This window comes from Humulus lupulus, chromosome 6, assembly GCF_963169125.1.
Source record: "Humulus lupulus chromosome 6, drHumLupu1.1, whole genome shotgun sequence".
NCBI classification, from domain to species: Eukaryota; Viridiplantae; Streptophyta; class Magnoliopsida; order Rosales; family Cannabaceae; genus Humulus; species Humulus lupulus.
This window is the reverse complement of record NC_084798.1, coordinates 208,670,570-208,693,162: the sequence shown is the minus strand read 5'-3', so window position 1 is coordinate 208,693,162 and position 22,593 is coordinate 208,670,570. Positions and strand designations below refer to the sequence as shown.

At 28.7% G+C, this 22,593-nt stretch overlaps 1 protein-coding gene across 1 annotated transcript; it reads right to left on the bottom strand.

The window, feature by feature from the left end:
* Positions 1-15,344: 15,344 nt before the first annotated feature.
* Positions 15,345-19,108, bottom strand: LOC133783068 (uncharacterized). Its single transcript, XM_062222601.1, has 7 exons — positions 18,969-19,108; positions 18,679-18,813; positions 18,550-18,576; positions 18,392-18,454; positions 15,753-15,831; positions 15,625-15,670; positions 15,345-15,534 (listed from the first exon to the last, which is right to left on the bottom strand). Exons 2-7 carry the CDS (start codon positions 18,718-18,720, stop codon positions 15,525-15,527), a joined length of 267 nt encoding a protein of 88 aa, XP_062078585.1. The 5' UTR covers positions 18,721-18,813; positions 18,969-19,108; the 3' UTR covers positions 15,345-15,524.
* Positions 19,109-22,593: the final 3,485 nt, after the last annotated feature.

Genomic DNA, 22,593 nt, shown 5'->3' with positions numbered 1-22,593 from the left:
GAAGTGTAAATATAATCCATCCATTTTTATTCATTGTAGTTATTCCAATTTTTTCCCTATATTATCAAATTCAAGGAAAAAATATATATATGAATATCATCTAATTGTTATAATTAACATAGCTTAAAGATAAGATAAGGTAATATACCTAAGTATGATATCTAACATTTTTTTCATCTATTTTATAATAGTTAATAATAAAATGAATACAAGCAATTATATACAACTGGCTAGCTAGTTCAATGAACTTTATAATTACCTTTATGATTATATAGCTCTTCATACATATAATACAAAGCTCAAGTTGAACAAATTAATCATAGAATTGTAGAAACGATTCATTTATATCTTTATATTATATATATATAGGGAATTTCTCATATAGAGGATTCACTTTAAGCCTTACCAGTGAGTTTCTCAGTGTTCTCGACCTTTGAACAGTTTTCGACACGATTTTTTTTTATGATCGTATATATTGTAACTATTTAGATAATCGGCGTGATTTTTAAAAAATTCTGAATAGTTTATAATACCGAAAACTAGGTTTAAACATGTTGTTGTACACGTGACTAATTTTTTTTATGTGTCTGGAAAACAACATGTTTGAACCTAGTTTTCGGTACTGTAAACTATTCGGAATTTTCTGAAAATTTGCAGGATGCTCTAAACAACTACAATATATACGGCACAAAAAAAATCATGCTGAAAACTGTTCACAAATCAAGAACACTGAAAAGCTCCACCAATAAAGCTTAAGGTGAAACTAAAAGAATTTTCCTCCATATAAATTAAGATAAAATTCATGAGCAATAGCTTTCTTCTCATGCCATCATATATAAACTACTTGATGCACTTTATTCAAATTAGGTCAAACTTATGATTATGTATTTCGAAGAATGTTATCTCATCAATTATCATAACGTATGGGTCCCTTTCTCAATCAATTCTTGGAATTTTTTTAGTTTTTTTTATGAGGTTAGACAAAACAAAACAAAACGTTAATTTTCTTAGAAAACGGCAGTAAATATAATTTATTTTTCTCGTGAAACGGAAAAATAAGTTAAAATGAGTCAATAATAATAGTGAATCTAGGATATACATGAATATTTGATCACTATTTTGGATATATATACTTTTTTGGAAAAAAACGACTACACATATATATATGATTATATATGTGTGTGTATTAATTGTGAACGTTACGTAGTGAATATCTATATCTATATATATATATATAAACAAATATAAATAAAATTAGTTTACTTGGTCTACTAAAATTCTATTGTGGTTAGCAATTCTCGTGATTGCAACGTACGTACCCTTCTATAAGTAGAGAAAGAAAAAAAACAAATGTGACACATAATTATTTATGTTGCACCTAATTAAGGGATATTACTATATATATAATTATATTATGTGTATATATATGTATCAAATCACACACACCAACGACATTGATGAATTTATATAATAATCAAGAATATTCAATGTTTCATATGACAAACAATAATAGAAATCATGCAATATGAGCCAACAATAAAACTTTTATTAATAAATTATATATACTTTTGACGTAACTAGGGTTTTGAAACAGTTTTAGAATATTTATATTTTCATATATGGACAAATATTACTACATATCAATTATTGTATTTGTTTAATTTTTTTTTTTTTTGAAAAAAAAAAAGTCTTTCAATTTTTATTATTACCACAAAAATTGTCGTTGTGGTATGTTTGTTTTTTAAATAACAAATTATTAATGTGGCTTTATCATATTTTGATGAGTCACTTGTTGCTGAAAATATGATCAACTTATTAATTCGTTTGTAATTTGTAATTTGTAATTTGTAATTTGTAATTAATAACTCATAAGAAATTTTGTCATTTCTCCTATTTATATTGAGGATTCGATCGGTCTCATTTTGTATAAGTAAAATTCAGCATGAAATAAATAAAACAAATATAACTATATTTGTATAGATATATTAAAATCTTATATATATATATACATATATTCTTAAAAAGAAGAACATTATTGGAGACTATAAGTATGTAGGTCCCCGTGGAGGCTTTTGTGGATTTCAAAATTTTTTTTTTTTTTTTTAAAAAAAAGGTGATGAATGTTTGGCTTCTAGTATGTAAAATACCAACAAAACGGTTGCATTTAAAATAAAAAAGAATAATAAAAACAGGAAAAATACAAGTAAATATAGTCACACACTTGGTATGTTTAGTGATAGTTGTTGTATAAAACTCTAAATTAATTTAAATATTGAAAATATCACACGCAACTATATATATATATATATATATAAAGGTCATTACTGTGTTTTTTTCTACTTTTGCTTTATTAGTTTCCGTAACCTCTTTTTGTTGTCCAAAACCAACTTCATTCATTTATGTATCATATACATCATCTATGTGTATGTGACTAGGAAATTAATAAGTTATACAATATATATATATAGGAAAATTAATAATGTTTCTGCATGTACTGTCCATTCATATAGCAACAATGTCGTAAATACATTAATAAGTTGATACATTGTAAGTTTATATACAGTGATAAATTTGTTAAAATAGTCTCTATTTTTTTTTAAGTGATTTTGTACTCAGTCCTACTTTTGATAATATTTTACAAAATGATTTTTGTCTAAAATTCAGCTAGTTATCTAAAATTTTTGACCGACTATTTGAATTTTTCGATTATATATCTAAATTTTTTATTAGCTGTCTAAAATATACGACAGTATTTTACAAAAAATTATTAAAACTAAACCAAAATGAAAAATAAATATATATATATATATTTTTAACCCTAGCTAGATAGTAAAACTATATATAGTGTATGGTTTTAACCCTAGCTAGATAGTAGAAACTATATATATAGTGTATGGTTTTTACCATAAAAAACAGCACAAGCTAGAAAGGAAGGGTCAAATCAGCTAAAATATATAATGGGATCGAATCTCTCGTGTGACTGTTGAAAGACCTGGCTCTCTAGAGAAAATCATCAACGACAATTCTTGTCCCACCACCACCACTATTTATATAAATATATATATATATATATAAATATAAATATATGTATGTATGTATGTATATATATAATGCTTTTGGCTGTCACTCGTTAGATATCGTCTTCTCCACTGCCAAATTTTTGTGTAAGCAAAGCAACTAATAGGGACGGGTTGTATTGTGTATGTATAAAGGTACCCAATTTGCATGCCCTATCTCATCTCATCTCTTCTCTATCCCAACATGACTATATTTATTTTTTCAAAAAACAAAACAGAATTATTATTCTTTCATTATAATGTTTTGATTTCCAAATATATATATATATATATCATATTGAGGACAAAATTAAATAATTACTTGATATAGAGTGTAAGATACCATTTTCTTATAAAAAACTATTACTAAAGTCAAAAACTTTATTTCTCTTATTATATACTCTTTTTGTTTTATTAAAAAAAAAAAAATTCGATTCTAACAAGTCGACATTATACCCAACTCTAGCTAATAATATCATTGTTTGTAACTCAGTTTTATATATTTTGTACTCCCAAATTATGAAATGATGAAATTAATATATTTGCCATACAAACAAACAGATTTATATTAAATGTACTCTCACTTTGGTAATTATATGTGTATTTAAACTTTTAGTAATTGAAAACCATCCGATCAATTCAATAATAATCAAATAATAATTATGATAATCGAACGGAATAAATTCCTGAATTGATGAGACAAATTCCAACCCTTATAAACAAAATACTTTTATATTTGCCGTATAAGAACAAATGACTTTTTTTGGTGACTTACTAAAGTAGTAGGGTAAATGAGTAATATATTAACTACTATAATAATATATATACTTAAAAGATTAGAGGGCATCCTTTTTTTTTTCACAACTTGAGTGTATTTTGTTATTTTCGGTACTTGGATAGATATAATTTCAATTTTTATATATGACAATATATATTGTAGTTATTTAGAACATTCCACAAATTTTCAAAAAAAATTGAATAGTCTACGATACTGATAATAGGGTTCAAACTGTCAAATCTTACACTTGTACAAATAAAAAAAATAGGCATGCATGCAACATATAGTTTAAACCTGTTTTTGGTACCATAATTTATTTTAAAAAAATTTAAAATTTATAGGATGTTCTAGATAATTACAATGTATATCATCATAAAAAAAAATTTAGATTATATTATATCCAGATGCTAAAAATAAAAAATAATGCACCAATATTGTGTGGATGTGTTATACTCATTTATTATGTATATAATTATACTAATACATCTATATATGATTGCTAGGCATATATGCATAGGCATGGAGATGTTGGTTAAATGGGTGAGTGGTTAGAGAGAGAGTGTTCCCACTAAGTGAACACTCATTTTAATTAAATTGTCAGCTTCCATTATACTACGTACACGCCAAGGACGACAACTAATTTTCACAAAAACATCATCATCCAATACAATACATAATTATATATATATATATAATAAGGATATTCATATTCATATTCATATTCATATTCCCTTCCGTGCGTGCGATACGTCAAACTCATATATATATATATATATAAGAAATTTTTTTTAGGCAGGGTCATCACTTTTGCCTTTACCATAGAAGTACTTTTTATTTTTGGTATATAAATAAATTATAATCTTTTTTTTATGACGGCGTACATTATAGTTATAATAAGCATCCCACCAATTTTTGAAAAATTTTAAATAATTTACAATGTTAAAATCAGAGTTAAAGCAGTCAGTTACACGTGTATCTGTTTTTTTATACTTGTGGAAAAAAGACGGTTTAAACTCTGATTTCGGCACCGTAAATTATTCGATTTTTTTTTAAAATTAGTGGAATGCCTACTATAACTATCATGTATATGTTGTTATACAAAAAAAAAGTAAGTTATAATTTCTTCAAGTACCGAAAATAGAAAACGTACCTAATCAGATAGTATAGCTTCCTCTTAATTACTACTCATAATCCATCTTATTTATGCCTTAATTAATTATATATAAACATCATGCATCTTAGTGTCACCCACTAATATGATTATCTTATATATATTAACTCATCTACTTTTAATTAAATGTATGGATTATTATTAGGATATGGAAATTTCTATGAAGAATAATGGTGACGATATTGAGAGAGAGATCAAATCCAAACCAAATCCCACTCTCTAGGATTATTAATTATTATTAATATGAATATATTTATACAATGGGCCACAAAGTTGAAAGGCTAGCTCTTATTAATAAGTACTAATATGATATATGTATATATATAAGTAAATTGTGTACGTCTTTCTCTCTTTTCTTTCTTTTAATAGGATAAACTTGTTTTAATTAATACTCTTTTATCCCATCATTATCATATACTAACTATATATATATATATATTTTTCAATATACTCTCCCTAAAATTTCGATGAAACTCTCGTAGCTCAATCTTGGCCAACAAGTTCAGTATTATTTTATATTCTAGAATATGTAATAATCAAAATCAATGGTAAGTTTACCAAAAAGTTGACGAAATAGGTCATATGAAAGTCAAGAAGTTTGTACTTGGGGTCTAATCAACTTCAATTTATATATGTTTATATAATCAAAAGGTGTAAAGAGTTGGTGGCTGTTAATTTTTATTAGCTATTGTTGATCAATCAAATTCTATTTTTTGCTATATTATATAAAAAGAAATAAACGGGTATTTCCTAATTAGCTAGTGTTGCGTAAGAGATTGGAAACTCAAGGCATTATTATAAGTATTATTAGTAGTAGTAGTGTAGTAGTAGTATTAGCTTTCAATTAAAGTTCCTTTTATTGTGCCAAATTAATTGTTTTCCTTACTTTCTTCAACCATTATATAAAAAAAGAAAGTGTTATGATAGGTTAAACCAAAAACCCTTGAATAATTGCCATACTAAAAGGAAACAAATTAACATCTATATATATATATACATGTTCAACTAAATTACATATATATATATCCATCAATTTCATAATAAAGATTTTGTACTACTTGAACTCTTGCATGTGAAAATGACAAAGTAGAGCAATTAATTCGTACTAGCTTTTTTCTTTCTTTCTTTCTTTCTTTCTTTTCAAAATCACACACACATACACACACACATATATATATATAATTATAATTATATAGTTGAGTTGAGTAACGTATCTTCTAATATATATAATTTGCTCACATTAATATTATTGCTATGGGATTGAAGATAAGGCTATAAATATATATCTTTTTTAATATCTATTTCATCTTTTTTATGGGTATATAGTGACGATAACCTAATTAAAGGAACCGGAATCCATTAGTGTTAATTTACCATTATTTATAACCTTAGAATAAATCCAACAAACACATCTTTAAACAAACAAACAAAAAAACAATCTAATTGGTGCAATGAATAATTAATTAGTTTCGCAAATTACAATTAAGCATCATATATATATAGATTATTTATACATGTATATATATATATATTTTTTTTTTTTTTTTGAGATTCCACTCGGGTATATATTGACGTGTGAACTAATTTGTTGTTTTTGAATTATTTACAACTTTTTTGAAGTGGTGGGATTGTAACTTTCTCTTCTTTCTTTCTTTCTTTCTTTCTTTCCTTCTGTTGTCTTTTTATAAATATTTGAAATAATTTTCTAAGTGGGTTACCACAAAACCATGATTGCTTCTTGGTTGTTCTCATCTGATCTCTAGCTTTTATATATTCTAGTCATTGAAAAAGTAACACTCTTTAGAGGATACTTTTTCAGAGAGAATAGGATCATGATCATAATCGAAATATATAATAGTTGATTAACTAACAAAAACATAAGTACTAATATATATATACATGTACTACTGTACACATATAGTACGTACTACTATATATATATGATGATCATCAAGATATATATGGATAAGGCACTCGATTGAGTTTGATCATCAATTGGGCCACTTATGAAAAAATATCAATTCACTTTAATCATAATAGGCCTAGGGCTAGCTATATATACATATATATAGCTGGCTACATCTTACGTTATCCTAGCTTAGCTATATAAAAAAAAATTAAAACATTAAAAAAAAATTGAGTGGGAAAATGTTGGAATCTATTGTCACAACATTATATGTCAAAGTAATTAATTAAAATAATTTTTAAGTAAAGTAATGGGGAAGCTTAGCAGTTAAAGAAGCTGTGAATATTATTTATAATATGCTTCAATACCCAACTATGGTATATATAGTTATAAGTAAATTACTTTGATGCTTTTGGTTTTATATTATGATTCTTTGAAAGAGTTATTTTTAAAATTCCTATTTAAAGTGACTGAAGTGGAATCTGGATAAAAATAGGATTATGGTACATATATATAGAAGATACATGTATGGCATATATATAAAAGTATATATATATATATAATAAGTAATAATAAGCATATTTTCTATTCACATGATCCATATATATTTATATAAGCTTTTGCAAGTTTTGATGAGCCTAACAGCACTAACTATATCTAATATATAATATAACAACATATATATATATATAGTCTTAATTTATTATATGTAGAATAGTACATGTGTGTGGTATGATCGTTAATTAATTACATGAAATAATAATAATGCCAAAACAGTGTATAATTAAATAAATAGAAAATAAAAGGTAAAGAAACCACTTACAAAAGTCTTGAAAGGGACTAATGTAATGACAAAGACACGTATCTTTAAGCAAATAATTGTTCTTTGCATAAGAAAATTAATATTATTTGATACTTATTTATTAATTTAATTATTACTGTATTTAATCTTTAATAAATAATCTCATCCAAAAGTTGATGAGTAGGGTATATATTATGGATGATTGGACTACCCAATTGGTCTGTGAAGAACCACACATAAATTATTTTAAGTTAAAAAAAAAGTAAGCCCTTAATATATAAGTTGAGAGGGCATCAAAATTATTATAAGCTCAGCCCTTATTATTAAAGTAATTAATAATTTTTTATTTGGCCACACAATAATAATTAATTAAGATTATTGTTGGTTAATCATTTTCTTTTCATTTAAAACAAACGTCTTGTGCCCACAATAAATATCTCCACTTATTTTCTCTTCCTATCTATATCTATACACAAATATAAATATATATATATATATATGTAAATATATATAATATGGTAGTGCCCTTACATGCATTTGGATATTTTATCTTCGATAAAAAGGTTCATTGTATCATCACTATCCAATATGTCCCACACTGTGAAACATATACGAATATTAACCTTTCTTATATATATATATTTATCGACACAATTGATATGTTGATAGAGGTTTTTGTAAAAAGCTGATAAAATAATACTGGTTTAATTAAAGTTAATGAAAAGATTATAGGGGAACTTGCATAAATATTTTTAACTTAATTTAGTCTAATTTTAGCCTGGTCACAGTTATGATTATTTATATTAAAATAAATATAATAATGATCAATGATGACATTTCACAGGCTATTATTGTTGTTAGTTATAAATTAAGAATGCTAAAAGAAATGGTACTTGAATTGGAACAAAAGTAATATCATACTATTGCTAGCTAAGACTAATTGTTGGATCCCTAAAAAAAATAATTGTGGGATAAAAACAAAATTCAAAGAAATTTAAAAAAGAAAAAAAGAAAGTGTTTGTAACCTCATTCTCCACTCCTGCTTCCCACAATGCTGGCTTCAAGTAAGAACAGGTATTAAGATTTTAAGTATCAATATTATGCTAATGGGCATTTACGTACATTAAAGTAAAATTATATATAATGATTTTTTAAATAACTATGGCAACATATATTCTTTGTGTCAACACCCCAAAAGGGTGGAAATTTTCAATCAAGTTCATCTAACTAATTCCTCCTATAACATTAGTAGTAATTATTTTTAATTATTATCTATAAGTATTTTTAGTATTTTTGATACTTTAGTAAGTTGCAACTCCATTTTCTTTACACATGATAATGTATAACGTAGTTAGAGGAGATCTCCCACATATTTTCAATAAATTCCAAATAATTTAAGATGTCAAAATCAGAATTTGAACAACTTATTGCACTCGTGCTTGTTTTGATATTTATATGTATGTGCAACATGTTGTTTGAATCCTTATTTCCATTTCCAAATCATTTGGAATTTCTTAAAAATAATTATGGGAGGTTTTCTGAAACTACATTATACATCGTCACGTAAAAATATAAAGTTGCAACTTTTCAAGGGAAATTTCACATTCTATGCATCATAGATGGTGCTAATTAAAAAGTATTAAGCATAATAAAGATTTCAAAATAATGTCATTCTTTGACACTCTACTCAAAATACTCTTGTCATTTTCCCCTCACTTCATTCTTCTCTCTTTTCTCTTCTCTCTTCCCTCTCTCTCTTTGTTCATTTTCTCTCACCTCACGACACCACCACCCACGGCAACGACGCTACTACCAACATTGGAAAAACCTCCGTAACTTCAGCCACCTTGTAAAGATAAACACAATATATCCAAAGAAACATACATTTTGATGATTCTTTGAGTGGAAATTTATAGGTAATTAATTGTTTCTCAAATATAATGATGTTTCTTTGACTTAAGACACTAAATACTGCATTTCGAACTGATCTGTGCATGATTTTTGGGTTTTTTGCGATTTTTTTCAGATCCGAAACTCTGAAATCTACAGAAAATCGACATTGTTCGATGGTGTTTCGATGATGCTCGATGCCAGCTCGATGAGACCTTCAAAATCATGGTTTTTCATGAAAAAATTACTTGGTTTGATGGTGGTTCGATAGTGGCTCGATGGTGCTCGATGCAATTCTTGCAAGAGACATAATTTTTCACTCGGGTGTCCGTTTGGAGTGATTTTTTTTATTTTGGTTATTTTTTCAAGATCTACATGTTTGTCATGTTAATATGCACATTTGTGAAGTGTAACACTTGAAAAAAAAATACAAAAATGCAAACATACCTCATGTTTAAGACATCTTTTGGTATGTTTTCAAGTTTTAAACTTCTCAAATGTGCATATGAGCATGTCGAACGTGTAGATTTTGATAAATTACCCAAAATAAAAAAAATCACCCAAAACGGACACCCGAGTGAAAAATTATGTATCTTGCAAAAATCACATCGAGCACCATCGAGCCACCATCGAAGCACCATCAAGCAAAGTCATTTTTTTATGAACAATCTTTATTTTGAAGGCTCCATCGAGCTGGCACTGAGCACTATCAAGCAATCATTTGCTGGGGCCTTCAAGATCAAGATTTTCATGAAAAAACGAATTTGCTCGATAGTGGTTTGATTATGGCTCCATAATTTTGAAGGTTTCATCGAGCTGGCATCGAGCATCATCGAACCACCATCGAGCAATGTCGATTTTCTGTAGATTTCAGAGTTTCAGATCTGGAAAAAAAAATCGCAAGAAAAACTCAAAAAGCATGCTCAGATATGTTCGAAATACAGTATTTAGTGTGGTGGTAGTGTCGGTGGTGCTGTGAGGTGAGAAAGAGTGAACTAAGAGAAAGAGAGAAAGAGAGAGAGAGAGAAAGGGAAGAGAGAAGAGAGAAATAAGAAGTGAAAAGTGAAAAATGAGGGATGAAATAGTAAATGTATTTTGGGTAAAGTACCAAAAAATAACATTATTTTGAAATCTTTAATATGTCTAATTTTTTTTTTTTAAATAGTAGCATTTATCAAACATAAAAACTAAAATTTCCCCTTTTCAATATACTATAAATATCTAAATATCTATAGGTAATGATTAAAAACAATCACTCCTACAGTGGTACATATTATTTATATTTAGCAAATATATAAAAAAAAAAAAGGTATTTTTGAGAGGAAAATAAAAAGGGTAACATTGATTTGAACTACCCCAATGATAGTGAATATATATTTATAGTTTATGTATATGATGAGAGAGAATTTGCATCTACCTGGGGAGAAAGAAAGCATCTGAGACCATTTTTATATGGTTAAAGGTAGTACGATTATTATGAATGGTTACAAAGTTCCATGTGCTCTGCTCTGTAAAAGCAACATATACAGTTATTTGGATTTGATTGGAAGAAGGACCAAACAACCACGAAGTGTTTTTGGCTTTTTTCAACTACACTCCAAATACAAATGATCTTAACCCTACACAAAAGAATTTAAGGGCCCTATAACCATTAAAGTACGATCCTTTAATATACCTGTCTATACAGGGAAATTGTATTCGGTACTTAAATAATTTCAATTTTTCTATGACGGATATATTGAAATTATTTAGATATTTTGTAAATTTTTAAAAAAATTTGAATAATTTCTAATGTCGAAAATACTAAATTCAAATTTGTTATTTTTCACGCACATACAAAAATTAGTCATGTATACAATAAACTATTTAAACTTTATTTTTTACATCATTCAAAAACAAATATTAAGACTTGTGATTTCAGCTGGGAGTAAATTTTGTAATTTTACACTTTAGAATAGTAATCATATTTTTATCTCTTCGACTGTTGATGATTTGAATTAATGAAACAACCGTTTCCTTGTGAAAGCAAATGTTGACATTATTGTAGGAATCTTTAGTTAAAGTTTACATGTCACATAGTGATAAAATATTTTTTACATTAATGGGTGGAAAGAATAAAAGCATTCAATGATCCAAATGATCATTTGGATTATGGCACTGGTCCAAATTTATTACTACATCATTCTTTTTCCTTTCAAAATTAGTATGTAATTATTATTTTGTTTTATGCTCCCAAAGTGTCCACATAACAATTATGGACTGTCTGGGGTGACTCGGTTGCATTATGCATAATATACAATTAGTGGACTGATTAGGAAGATCACTGGTGAAATTCAGTGGCACAAAGTACAAACTTTCTCCAATAGGAAAATTCCAAAAATAATAATAAATGAAGGAAATCCAACTAAGGCCACTCATGATTTTTTAATGGTGGTGGGTGCCCAGTTTATATAAATTAAAAATTCATAGTCGAAGATCATTCTTGAGCAATATCATGTTGACGTAATGGTATATATATATATATATAATGCTATTTTACTCATATATATGTCAATTATATGTAGTGCAATAATCACCTTCCTCACTTGAAAATGTTGTTCCTATTTCAGATTATTGATTTGGTCATCAAGTCTCGTCGGTTTAATGAAGGTATGATTTTTTATTATTACTATACATAAGTAATTATGATATGCTTTTCTTTTTTTTTTTTGTGTGGCAATGATATGCTTGTTATATGAAAAATAAAGAATCCAATATTTTTCTTTTGGTAATTAGTAGAAAATTGGAACTGGATAGAAAAAACTCATTTCTTATTGAAAACTATAATTATATAAGCTATTTTACATAAAAGTTTAAGATGAACAACAAAATATTTATAGATATCACAGAAAAATATTTTAGACTTCTAAAATAACTTTTCATATTCTCAGATGCATTTTCTAAATATATATCCCATGTCTGTACAGTATATTTGACATGATTTATTAATTAATTATGAGAAAAGTAAGCTAGGCATAATAAACATAGCATATTCTCAATACTATATAAATATATTAGGCTACATCTCAAATAAATTATAACTTATTCGATTCCAACATTATAACTATAAATATATATATATACACACACACACATATATATATCAATACATGAGAGCTCCATTTATACTCAGTAAGCCTTTGAAATCATATTGTTTAAACTAATACCTTTTATTCTCTCTATCTTAGCCTTATTTTTTGCATTCCATGGCTGGTAAAATCCCATGTGCCAATCTTTGCTTTTTCAATAAATTTGTTCTCCCTTACCTTAAGTATGTGGTGAAGAAACAAATTGTACACTTAAGTGTACATAAATTGAGGGGGCACTAGAATTTCAAACACACTCTTCAAATGCCAAGTGTTGTAATAATATTGATTAGAGTGATTGAGTACTTCTTAACTGCACACTAGCTAGTAAAATGTCAATTGTGGTTGCTAAAAATGCAGCCTTGAGATATTGTTGATTAATACATATGCTGCCCACTATGGAGATAAAAATGACATACCACTTGGGTGAATGAATAAAAAAAAGTTGGCACTACCACTGCATAAGATTTTGGTGGCTAGTGATGTAATAATAATAATGATGATAATATGACTTGTTTCTTACGATGAAAATGTCCAATGAACCTCAACAAAAGGATTAAGACACATCATATCTCCATTGATGTGTCGTCAAATCTTTGTAGCCCCCCCTAAATAAGACCTTTTTAAGCTCTAGTATAGACCTAAGCATGGGTGGGTACAATGGGCTGTTCTGTTCTTTAACACTCCTGCTTCATAAGCATTTTCAAGTGGCTACTTTCACCTAGTGATGGCAAATTAAAAAGCTTGGGTGTTTTTTTTGGGGGTAGGTTGGCTAAGTTGGAGGTCTTCTAGATTACCATAAATTATAAACTAACTACTTTGAAAGTAAACAATTCTGGAACTATTATCTATTTTCAAAACTGTTTTACATTGAATGTGAACAGAAACGCTAAGCGGCCTGAACGGAAAGTTTCTAAATGTAAACAAAAAGTCATTTGATCTGAATTTACGTTATTCTTTTTTTGGGGTGGCTCCAGTTACCGAGAAAGTCTCAGAAAAAGTACAAGCAAATTGCAGAACAGGAGAGTGAAAATGAGAGGACAAGGAGAGTAATTAGATGGAATATTATGTTTGTGGAGGATGAGTCAGTAATCAGTACAAGCCTACAAGGGTAGTGATCCAAAACTTGTTAATTTTCTTTACGAAAATACAAAATGGGTCTGAGCACTTTGCTTCCCCATGGACAGACACATGGCGCAACACACTCACTATAGCAGATGACACACGTCGACCAGGACCACCATAACCATTTACATGGGCTCCTCCATGACCCTACTACCTCCACCAGCAACAATCCAGACACATTCACCTGGATCCTCAAATTTCTCTCATTTGTTGCTTTCATTTCAGTCTTTGATTTTGTGACTAGTTTCAATAGCAGAGAAGACTATAGAGCTCTCTTCCTATTCCCTTGGGGCCAGTGGATAAAGAAAGAATAAACTGTCCTTTTCCTCCAATTTCTCACACCCCCCATTTTTATTTTTTACATCATTTTCATTGGTTTTGTTACAGAGAAAATGTGTTAAAGAATCATTCGAGATGCAGCACTACATTTCCATGAATAAAAATCCTTGATTGACAGCAAATTGATTTGTCAAACACAAGTTCATGAGTTCCATCCCTAGGTCATTGCGAGACTGAGAAGAAACATAACATGCCGCCTATAACAGAAAATTTTAATAAAATCCTAATGGGGTAATTTTTCAATAGCTTTAACCAAACTAACACAAGAGGGAGATCTGAGGTTTGCTCTTATGAGATCAGAGGTTCAAGACCCTTTTGTGTACTTACATGGCAATTGTTTTTGTTTTTCAGTTCCCAAATATTGAAAGATAAGGCAAGGAGCCTATTTTCAAAAACGAAAAAATAGTCTTGTTCTAACTACTGAACTACGGCCAATCATCATTATGTTGGACTTCAGTTAAGCATTCTTCAAATACATCAACAAGAATGCCAAACCATTCCCTATAGCTCTCCTATCCTCAAGTCGACTCAGAAGAGCATCTTCATAAAAGATATGTGTTATCTAACATGAGCTTTCTCAGCATACAATCAGCCTTATTTCATTGTGGACGAGTATTCTCATCTAACTTTGGTAGGGACTGTACTAGACTAAGTAAACAAATATATTCCAACGGTCTAAGGTAAGCAACTTCTGGAGTAATGACAGAATACACTCATTGGTATAACATTCCATTGCACACACATACAGATAATTCACATTTAACTGAATTATTCCTAGTTCTTTTCCATCACCAGTTTTTGCGTCTAGATGCAAAGAATTTTCTATGATACTTGGGTTCAGAATATAGCAAAGCTTTCCTAAAGACATGATAATTTTTGATCCCCATCCTGTGATTAAAATTTTGAAAAATTGTGACATATTACATTGTGGTGCCTGGAACACTCCAAGAGGTAAATGTAAATGTTCCGTAAGAATAATTTTCCAAAACAGCTTTTTTTGAAAGAGGACGCAGAAAATTTCACATGGTTATGAACTTATGAGGGGATATGACTCAGTCTCAGACATCATAGTTCTACCTAGGAGAAATGACATGACTAGATTTCACAAACATGACAATCAGAGCATAGCAGATACTAATTAAGAGAAGCGAATGCAACAACTTATCTACTTATAGGCATATAAAATCAACATTCAATGAGTTCTCCTACATGCTATCCAAAATGTACTCAAACCAAGCGGCCGAAGTAGCAACTGTAAATTAACTCAACATACATGCTATGCTACGGGAACAACACTGTAAGCCTCAATCAATCCAATCAGTGGCATGATCATCATTTTCCCCTGAGAAAGAAAAGAAGTTACCAATGAGGGAGAGGGAAAGATTTAAATAGCATATATATACAAATATAAGCTGTTTTTACGCATACTTACGAATTCATCATCAGAGTTATGTTGTCTCCTTTCAAAAGTATCCTCCCTGAAGAACAAGGAAAAAAAAAATCAGACCTGAGTATATCAACAAGCACAAGAGAATGGGACGAGGAATTAAAGACACATACCCAGTGTCTTGCTGCTCTTCTTCTTGACGTTGACTTCTTCAGCATCATCAAGAACCAAATTCATGTATTCATCAAAACCCTATAAAACCACAAATGAAAGCCCTTAAGATCACGATTTAAGAGTTTTGCGCAAAGGTACTACAGATATTTACAAGAGGTGTTAAAAAAGGCATGAGATATACATGAGCCAAATTATACTCAAGTTGAGACCTACTATGTTAGTCACTTATTTAGACATCTACAAGAGTCTGGTCAGAAAAAGTAAGGTACATGATGTATGACTAGGAAAAAAAAACATTTTAATTCTTGCTTGATGATCCACCTTGTCATGACTTCAAAAATAATTGCTAGAGGAATATTACGCATATGCTGGTAAACAATGAAAAATGCATCATTTCAATTTCAATATCAGTTACAGTCTTGCAGAATATGAAGCATATGATGTCTTCAATAATGCAAATAATAGTCTTAGTTACAATCAAGAATTTAAAGTTCAATACGAAGCTCCATTGTGATTTTTCATCAGACTAATTCAATTAAATTTAGAGTGACATGCATAACTGAAATAAAAACAGTGTAGAAAATATGTACTTATTTGCTTACCCTACTACAAGTTGCTCATTCTACTTGATGCTTATCAAACTCTTACATCATTACATGGATCATTTTACCAAACAGAGAAAAGGGAAACCAGAAAACAAAAAGAACTCAAGCTGCCAATTGCAATAAGTAAAGAAATCTAATAACCAAGCTTGAACTAACTTCCTTTAAGCTGCTTTTGCAACAGGACACAAAATCAACTAAATTTAGAGAAAGTGGCATGGAAAATTAACATAGTGACCATGTCGGCAAAAAATTTATTTACTTATTTTCTGCCTACATTTGGTACGGAAATCATATTTTCAGCATATAAATAAGAGACAAGTTACTGATTTCACCTGAGATGCTAATCAAAGAATAATAAGGATCATTTCAAAATATACACCAAGGAATTACATTAAAGAAAAAGACAATCTTTGAGAATACAAAAAGGTCAAGCTGCCCCCTACAGTAAGTAGAAAAGTTAATAAATAAAAATAAGGCTTGGTTTAACTTCCTCTAAGCTGAGCCACCTATAGTAACGGTAAAACAGATCCAAGTTGTTTAAATCGCCTATTAGTGATGAGCTAAAAGTAAAACTAGTTCATAGGTCTAAATGATCAATGACCTTTTTTTCCAATGGAAACCATACCCTATATAGAATGAACCAGTTGTATAAAGTTATAGTGATCTTGCTAAAATTAGGCACACTGACCACTATGCAATCCAAAAACACAAGTTCCATTGCTTGCCAATTTCAACATGTCTCTCAGGCTCTCAGCTAATTACTGGTTACTGTTAGAGAAAATTACATGATTTCTTTCCGTCAATAAAAATCATGCACTGTGACCAACCAACTACCAATAATTTACACAGTCCAGAATATAAGGCAGGAGAACAGCATGATAGATTATGCAGAAGAAGAGCTTTTCACAAAGAAATTGTCGGTAAAAAAAAAGCTACACTATAATTAACGTTCCAGAGTATCTCTAACCCCTAGTTTTCAAAATCGGTTGAGGCTTAAGCCTTGAGGCACTCACAAAAAGCCTCTGCGGCTTAGCCTACCTTATCTCACAGCAAGTCCTATCAGGCTTCTTCTTTCTATTTTTCTCCTCCATTTCAGCCATTCTCATCAGCCCCTAGCTTCCAACAACTTATTTTTGGCTAGTGCTACTTCCAACAACTTACTCTATGAAAATGAATTATGATTTTTTATTTCAAAACCTTTAGTGAATTTAGTTTGTGATTTTATGACTTAGAACTGGTAATTTCATGAATTTTATGACTTTGATATGGAATTATGTGTTGTGCCAGTTGGGAATAGCTAAAGTGGTCGGTTGTGTGAGTGTATGTGGAAGGGGGAGGGGTTCAAACCCCACCAATGTATTAAAAAAAAAAAAGATATGGAATTGTGTGTTGTTTGTATGAATATTATAAGTTTTATGAAGTTTTTTGTTCTTATGGTTGAGGCTTACACCTCAGTACGCCTAAGAGAAAAAAAAAATCTTGCGGAGCTAAGGGAAAACACCTCATTTTCCGAACTACTATTTGAAAACCTTGATCTAAGTTTAACCATAAACATTCTCCTTGTATTAAAGGAAGTTCAGCAGAAAAATAAAATTATATATTCTGTACAGTTCACAAAGAGAAGATTTTAAGTTGAAGGCATATTTTTCTCCCTAATGGTAATAAATTGTGCAATATTTTTCTAGCCTCTACATGTATTGAAACTTTATTCACTTAACAGTCCATGTCCATGACTAATAGAAAGCAGAGATGAAAAAAAAATCTAGAATTCTAAGAAATCTTAGCACTAACAGTAATAGAAATCCTCCAGAATCCAGTAAAGAAGTGGTAGAGAATATAAATTGCATCAATAAACAGTATTTCGTCATAATAATATAACAGACCGAGCATGAAATGCTAAAACATTACTCGTTTATTTTTCTATTAACACTTCTATCAAAGAAACCATATAAAAAGTAAGCTTCGTTCTTCAATAGTAATGTATATGAAAAACAAAAGATACCAAATCCATATTTTATAGAGAGAGAACATACAATGATTCGGCCCTCGATCCTTAGGTCCTTCTGCTCAAAAAGCCAAATTTGAATGCGTGCTTTCTGCAAGAATAGCCAACAAAATTAAAATTAGAAACCAATTTAAAGCAAAACCTAGAAATCAGAATTAAGCAGGAAGTGAAAAAGTGTGGACTTACGCTTTGAAGAAACCTAAAAATCAAGTTCTGGTACAGCAAAAACCAAGGGCAAACTATTCAGTGAGACTAAACAAAGAAGAATGAAACGCTAAAAACATTCGAAGGAGGAGGAAGTAGAGAGAAAAGTACAATAGGTTGGGTCATAATCCTCTGAACTTTGGTGCTCGCCATGGCTGCGAATTGAAGAGGTTGAACTTCAGAAATATAAAACCCTAGCTTCTGAGAGAGCTCTTTCCCTTTCCTCTGGCGCCGTTCGAATTATCACTATACAATATAATAGCGAACTAGAATGAATATGTATTTATACAAAAAAAATATATATATATTTATATATAGAGAATTTCAATTTTCAATTTTTGATCGCAATAGTAAGAAAATTGAGTTTGTAAGTATCATACTACAAAACTCAAAGAAATTACCTGGTAGAGAGAGACGAAGAGCAGGTAGAGTAGAGAGGTCAGTGCGTGCGTGTGACAGAGAAAGAGAAAGAGAGCGGGAGAAAGAGCTGTCTTAGGGTTAGACTACTTGGAATGGATTGGGCTGGGTTTTTAATTCGGGCTTGGGCCTAAAATTAATAATGAGGGGGAAAAAATAAGGGTAGTTTACGGGAAAAATATATATAATTTCTAAATTTTTGAGAAAAAATATAATAAGTTTTGGAAAAAAAAGTTTAAAATATAGTAATTCTATAAAATATAAAAAATAAATTACTATAAACTTAATTACAGAATTCTCTCTTATTTTTTCTTCTCTCACGATATCTCTCTCTTCTCATTTCTTTCTTTCTCCTTCCCCATTCAATATCCATCTCAGATATCTGCCGGTGATGCCACCTCCATCACTGCCCCCGACGACGACGACCTGGTTCTTCTTCTTTTGTGGTCTTCCTTATCTTTCTTTTTCTTTCTTCAAATCTAGTTTTATTCTTCTTCCTTTTCACATCTAATTTTGTACTTCATATTGGATTTTTATGGGTTTTTTTTTTTTCAAATTTGTTTAAGTAATCAAGTACCATAACGCATGATTCATTTTATTCATATCTGATTTTTTTTTAGACCTAATTGTAACCAGTTGCAATAACGATTTATTTATATTCTTTTGTTTAGATTTGATTTTGTTTTCACACCTGACTAAGTAACCAGGTACCATGGCAATTGGTTCTTTTTTTTAGATTTGATTTTTTTGTCAAACATCGTTGTAACTAGTTACGATTATGATCAGTTTATATTTTTTGTTTGAATCTTTTTTTTTTTCCAAGTCTGGCTAAGTAACCGCTTACCATCGCAATTGTCTCTATTTTTTCATTTTTTTCAGACCTAGTTGTAACCAGTTACCTTCACGATCAATTTAGTTTATTTTTTCGTATCATTTTTTTCTTCTTCCAAATCACACTAAGTAACCAGTTACAATTCAGTTGGTATTTTGATAATGGTATATTACTTAAAAAAATAAAAATTATTTTTATAGTTGTAACCAGTTACTACAGCATCACTTAAATAATAAAACTAATTTTTATAATTGTAACCGATTACCACACATCACTAAAAAAAATAGACAGTGGCATACGATTATTATCACAAAAAAAAAATCAAAATTGTTTTGATAGTGGTAACCAGTTACTGTGGATAAAATATTGATGGAAGAAGATAAAAAATGGAAGAAAATAAGAAGAAATGAGAATAAAAAGTATGGTGATGAATGTCTCAGTTTTTTCAATCAAAGAATTATGTAAAAAATTATTTTATCAAATATAAATGATAAAAATTAACACAAATAGATTAAAATTATAAAAATAATCTAAAAATATATCAAAAATAGGTACTGAAAAAAATATAAAAGATAAAATATGGTATACAAATAAAGTTTTACAAATATATGGGGAAAAAACTCCCATAAAAATGTAAACAAAAAAAAAATGCCATAAAAAACTTTTAAAAAAACTACCATATTTTTCAAAGTTTATAAAAAAATTCCATATTTGATGTAATTTCCTCAAAAAATAAATATAGTTTCTATATTTCTGGAAAACAAAAATTATACAAAATATGGTAAGTTTAGAAAAAAAAAATGATAATTCCATAGAATATAAAAAATAAATTACTATAATCATAAATACACAAAACTCTCTCGCACTCTCTCAATTCTCTCCCTCACAACTTCTCTATCTTTTCTCCTTTCTTCCTCTCTTCTCCCCCATTTGGTTCTCTCATCTCAGCCCTTCACCGACGATGTATCCTCCGCCTCCGACGATGACAATGCACCTCCGACCCCGCCCCTGATTGCGATGTACCTTCGCCCCTCTAGTTCTTCTTCTTCTTTAGATCTAGTTTTATTTTTATTCTCTTTATTCTTCTTTTTATTTTTCATACTGGTTTTGTCATTTCAAATATCATTTTGCACTTCATATTTATTTATTTTTTCCTTCTAAACCTAACTGTAATTGGTTACAGTTACGATCTGTTCTGATTTATGAGTTTTTTTTTTTTTTTTTCCAGATATGTTTAAGTAACCATGTACAATAGCGTCTAATTCTTTTTATTCATATATACTTTTTTTAGTTCTAGCTGTAACCAGTTACAATAACGATTAATTTAGATTTGTTTGTTTAGATCTGATTTTGTTTTCACATCTGATTATACCATGACAATTGGTTTTTTTTTAGATCTAAATCTTTAATCAGTTACGATTATGACTAGTTTAGTTATTTTGTTTGTGATCCTATTTGTTTCCAGTCTGACTAATTAACTTGTTACCATCGCAATTGATTCTTTTTTTACATGTTTATTTTGTTTTTCAGACCTAGTTACCTTCACGATCAATTTAATATATTTTTTTCATATCAGTTTTTTTTCTTCCAAATCTCACTAAGTAACCAGTTACAATTTAGCTGATATTTTGATAGTGGTACATTACTAAAAAAAAAAAAATTGTCTTTATAGCTGTAACTAGTTACTACAACACCACTTAAAAAATAAAACTAATTTTTATTGTTATAATCAGTTACCACACATCACTAAAAAAATGACAATGACATAGGATTACGATCACCAAAAATTAAAATTGTTTTGATAGTGGTAACCAGTTATTGCGGATAAAATGTAGATTGAAGAAGATAAAAAATGGAAGAAAATAATAAGAAATGAGAATAAAAAGTACAATGATGAAGGTGTAAGATTTTTTTCTTCAAAGAATTATGTAAAAGAAATATTTTATAAAATATGAATGATAAAAAATAATACAAATAAATTAAAATTATAAAAATAATATCAAAATATATCAAAATTAACTACTAAAAATGTATAAAAGATACAATATGGTATACAAATAAAATTTTACAAATACATGGGAAAAAAACTCCCATAAAAATGTAAACAAAAAAAAATGTGCTATAAAAAACTTAAGGAAAAAAATTGCCATATTTTTTTAAAGTTTAAGAAAAAAAAACTCATATTTTGTGTAATTTTCTCATTAATAATCTTATATTTTTTTTAGGAAATTTTTACAAAATATTTTCAAACATTTTTTATTCATTTCAAATGTTCTCTATAACTATCAATAACATCCTTACAATATCTACTTATATATAATATCACGTAATTATATTATAATTTAAATTTATCCTAAGATAAACTAAAATATCAATAAATCTAAAAAAAATTACAATAAGAAATTTATTATTAGCAAAGTATATTTTGAGAGTATTTATTAGAAATATTTAAATATAATATTTTTGAAAAGATTGAGAAAAGAAGGAGAAGTGAAAAATTAATAAAATATTATATTAAAGGATGAATAGTATACATTAGATATTAGATATAGCAGCTGTGTCTAAAATAACTGTCTAAAATATTTGTAAAATGAATCATCCAATGTATGCCATTTTTTTTTAATTTTAGCTATTTTTTTCAGTTTTTGGTAATATGGCTCACCGGTTGGGGGTGCTCTTATGATTGTGAAGACTGAAATTCATGCTTTGACAGGTTTGGTTAATTTCCATTGGATGACAATGCCTTCTGTTCTGTGAATGCTAACCACTACTCTACT

Excerpts from the sequence above, each read along its gene's own strand:
- LOC133783068 (XM_062222601.1), bottom strand. The coding sequence starts at position 18,720 with ATGGCGAGCACCAAAGTTCAGAGGATTATGACCCAACCTATT. Across the intron at positions 15,832-18,391 it reads GGATCGAGGGCCGAATCATT|GGTTTTGATGAATACATGAA; the intron begins GTATGTTCTCTC and ends GTGGTTTTATAG. Across the intron at positions 15,671-15,752 it reads GAAGAGCAGCAAGACACTGG|GGAGGATACTTTTGAAAGGA; the intron begins GTATGTGTCTTT and ends CTTGTTCTTCAG.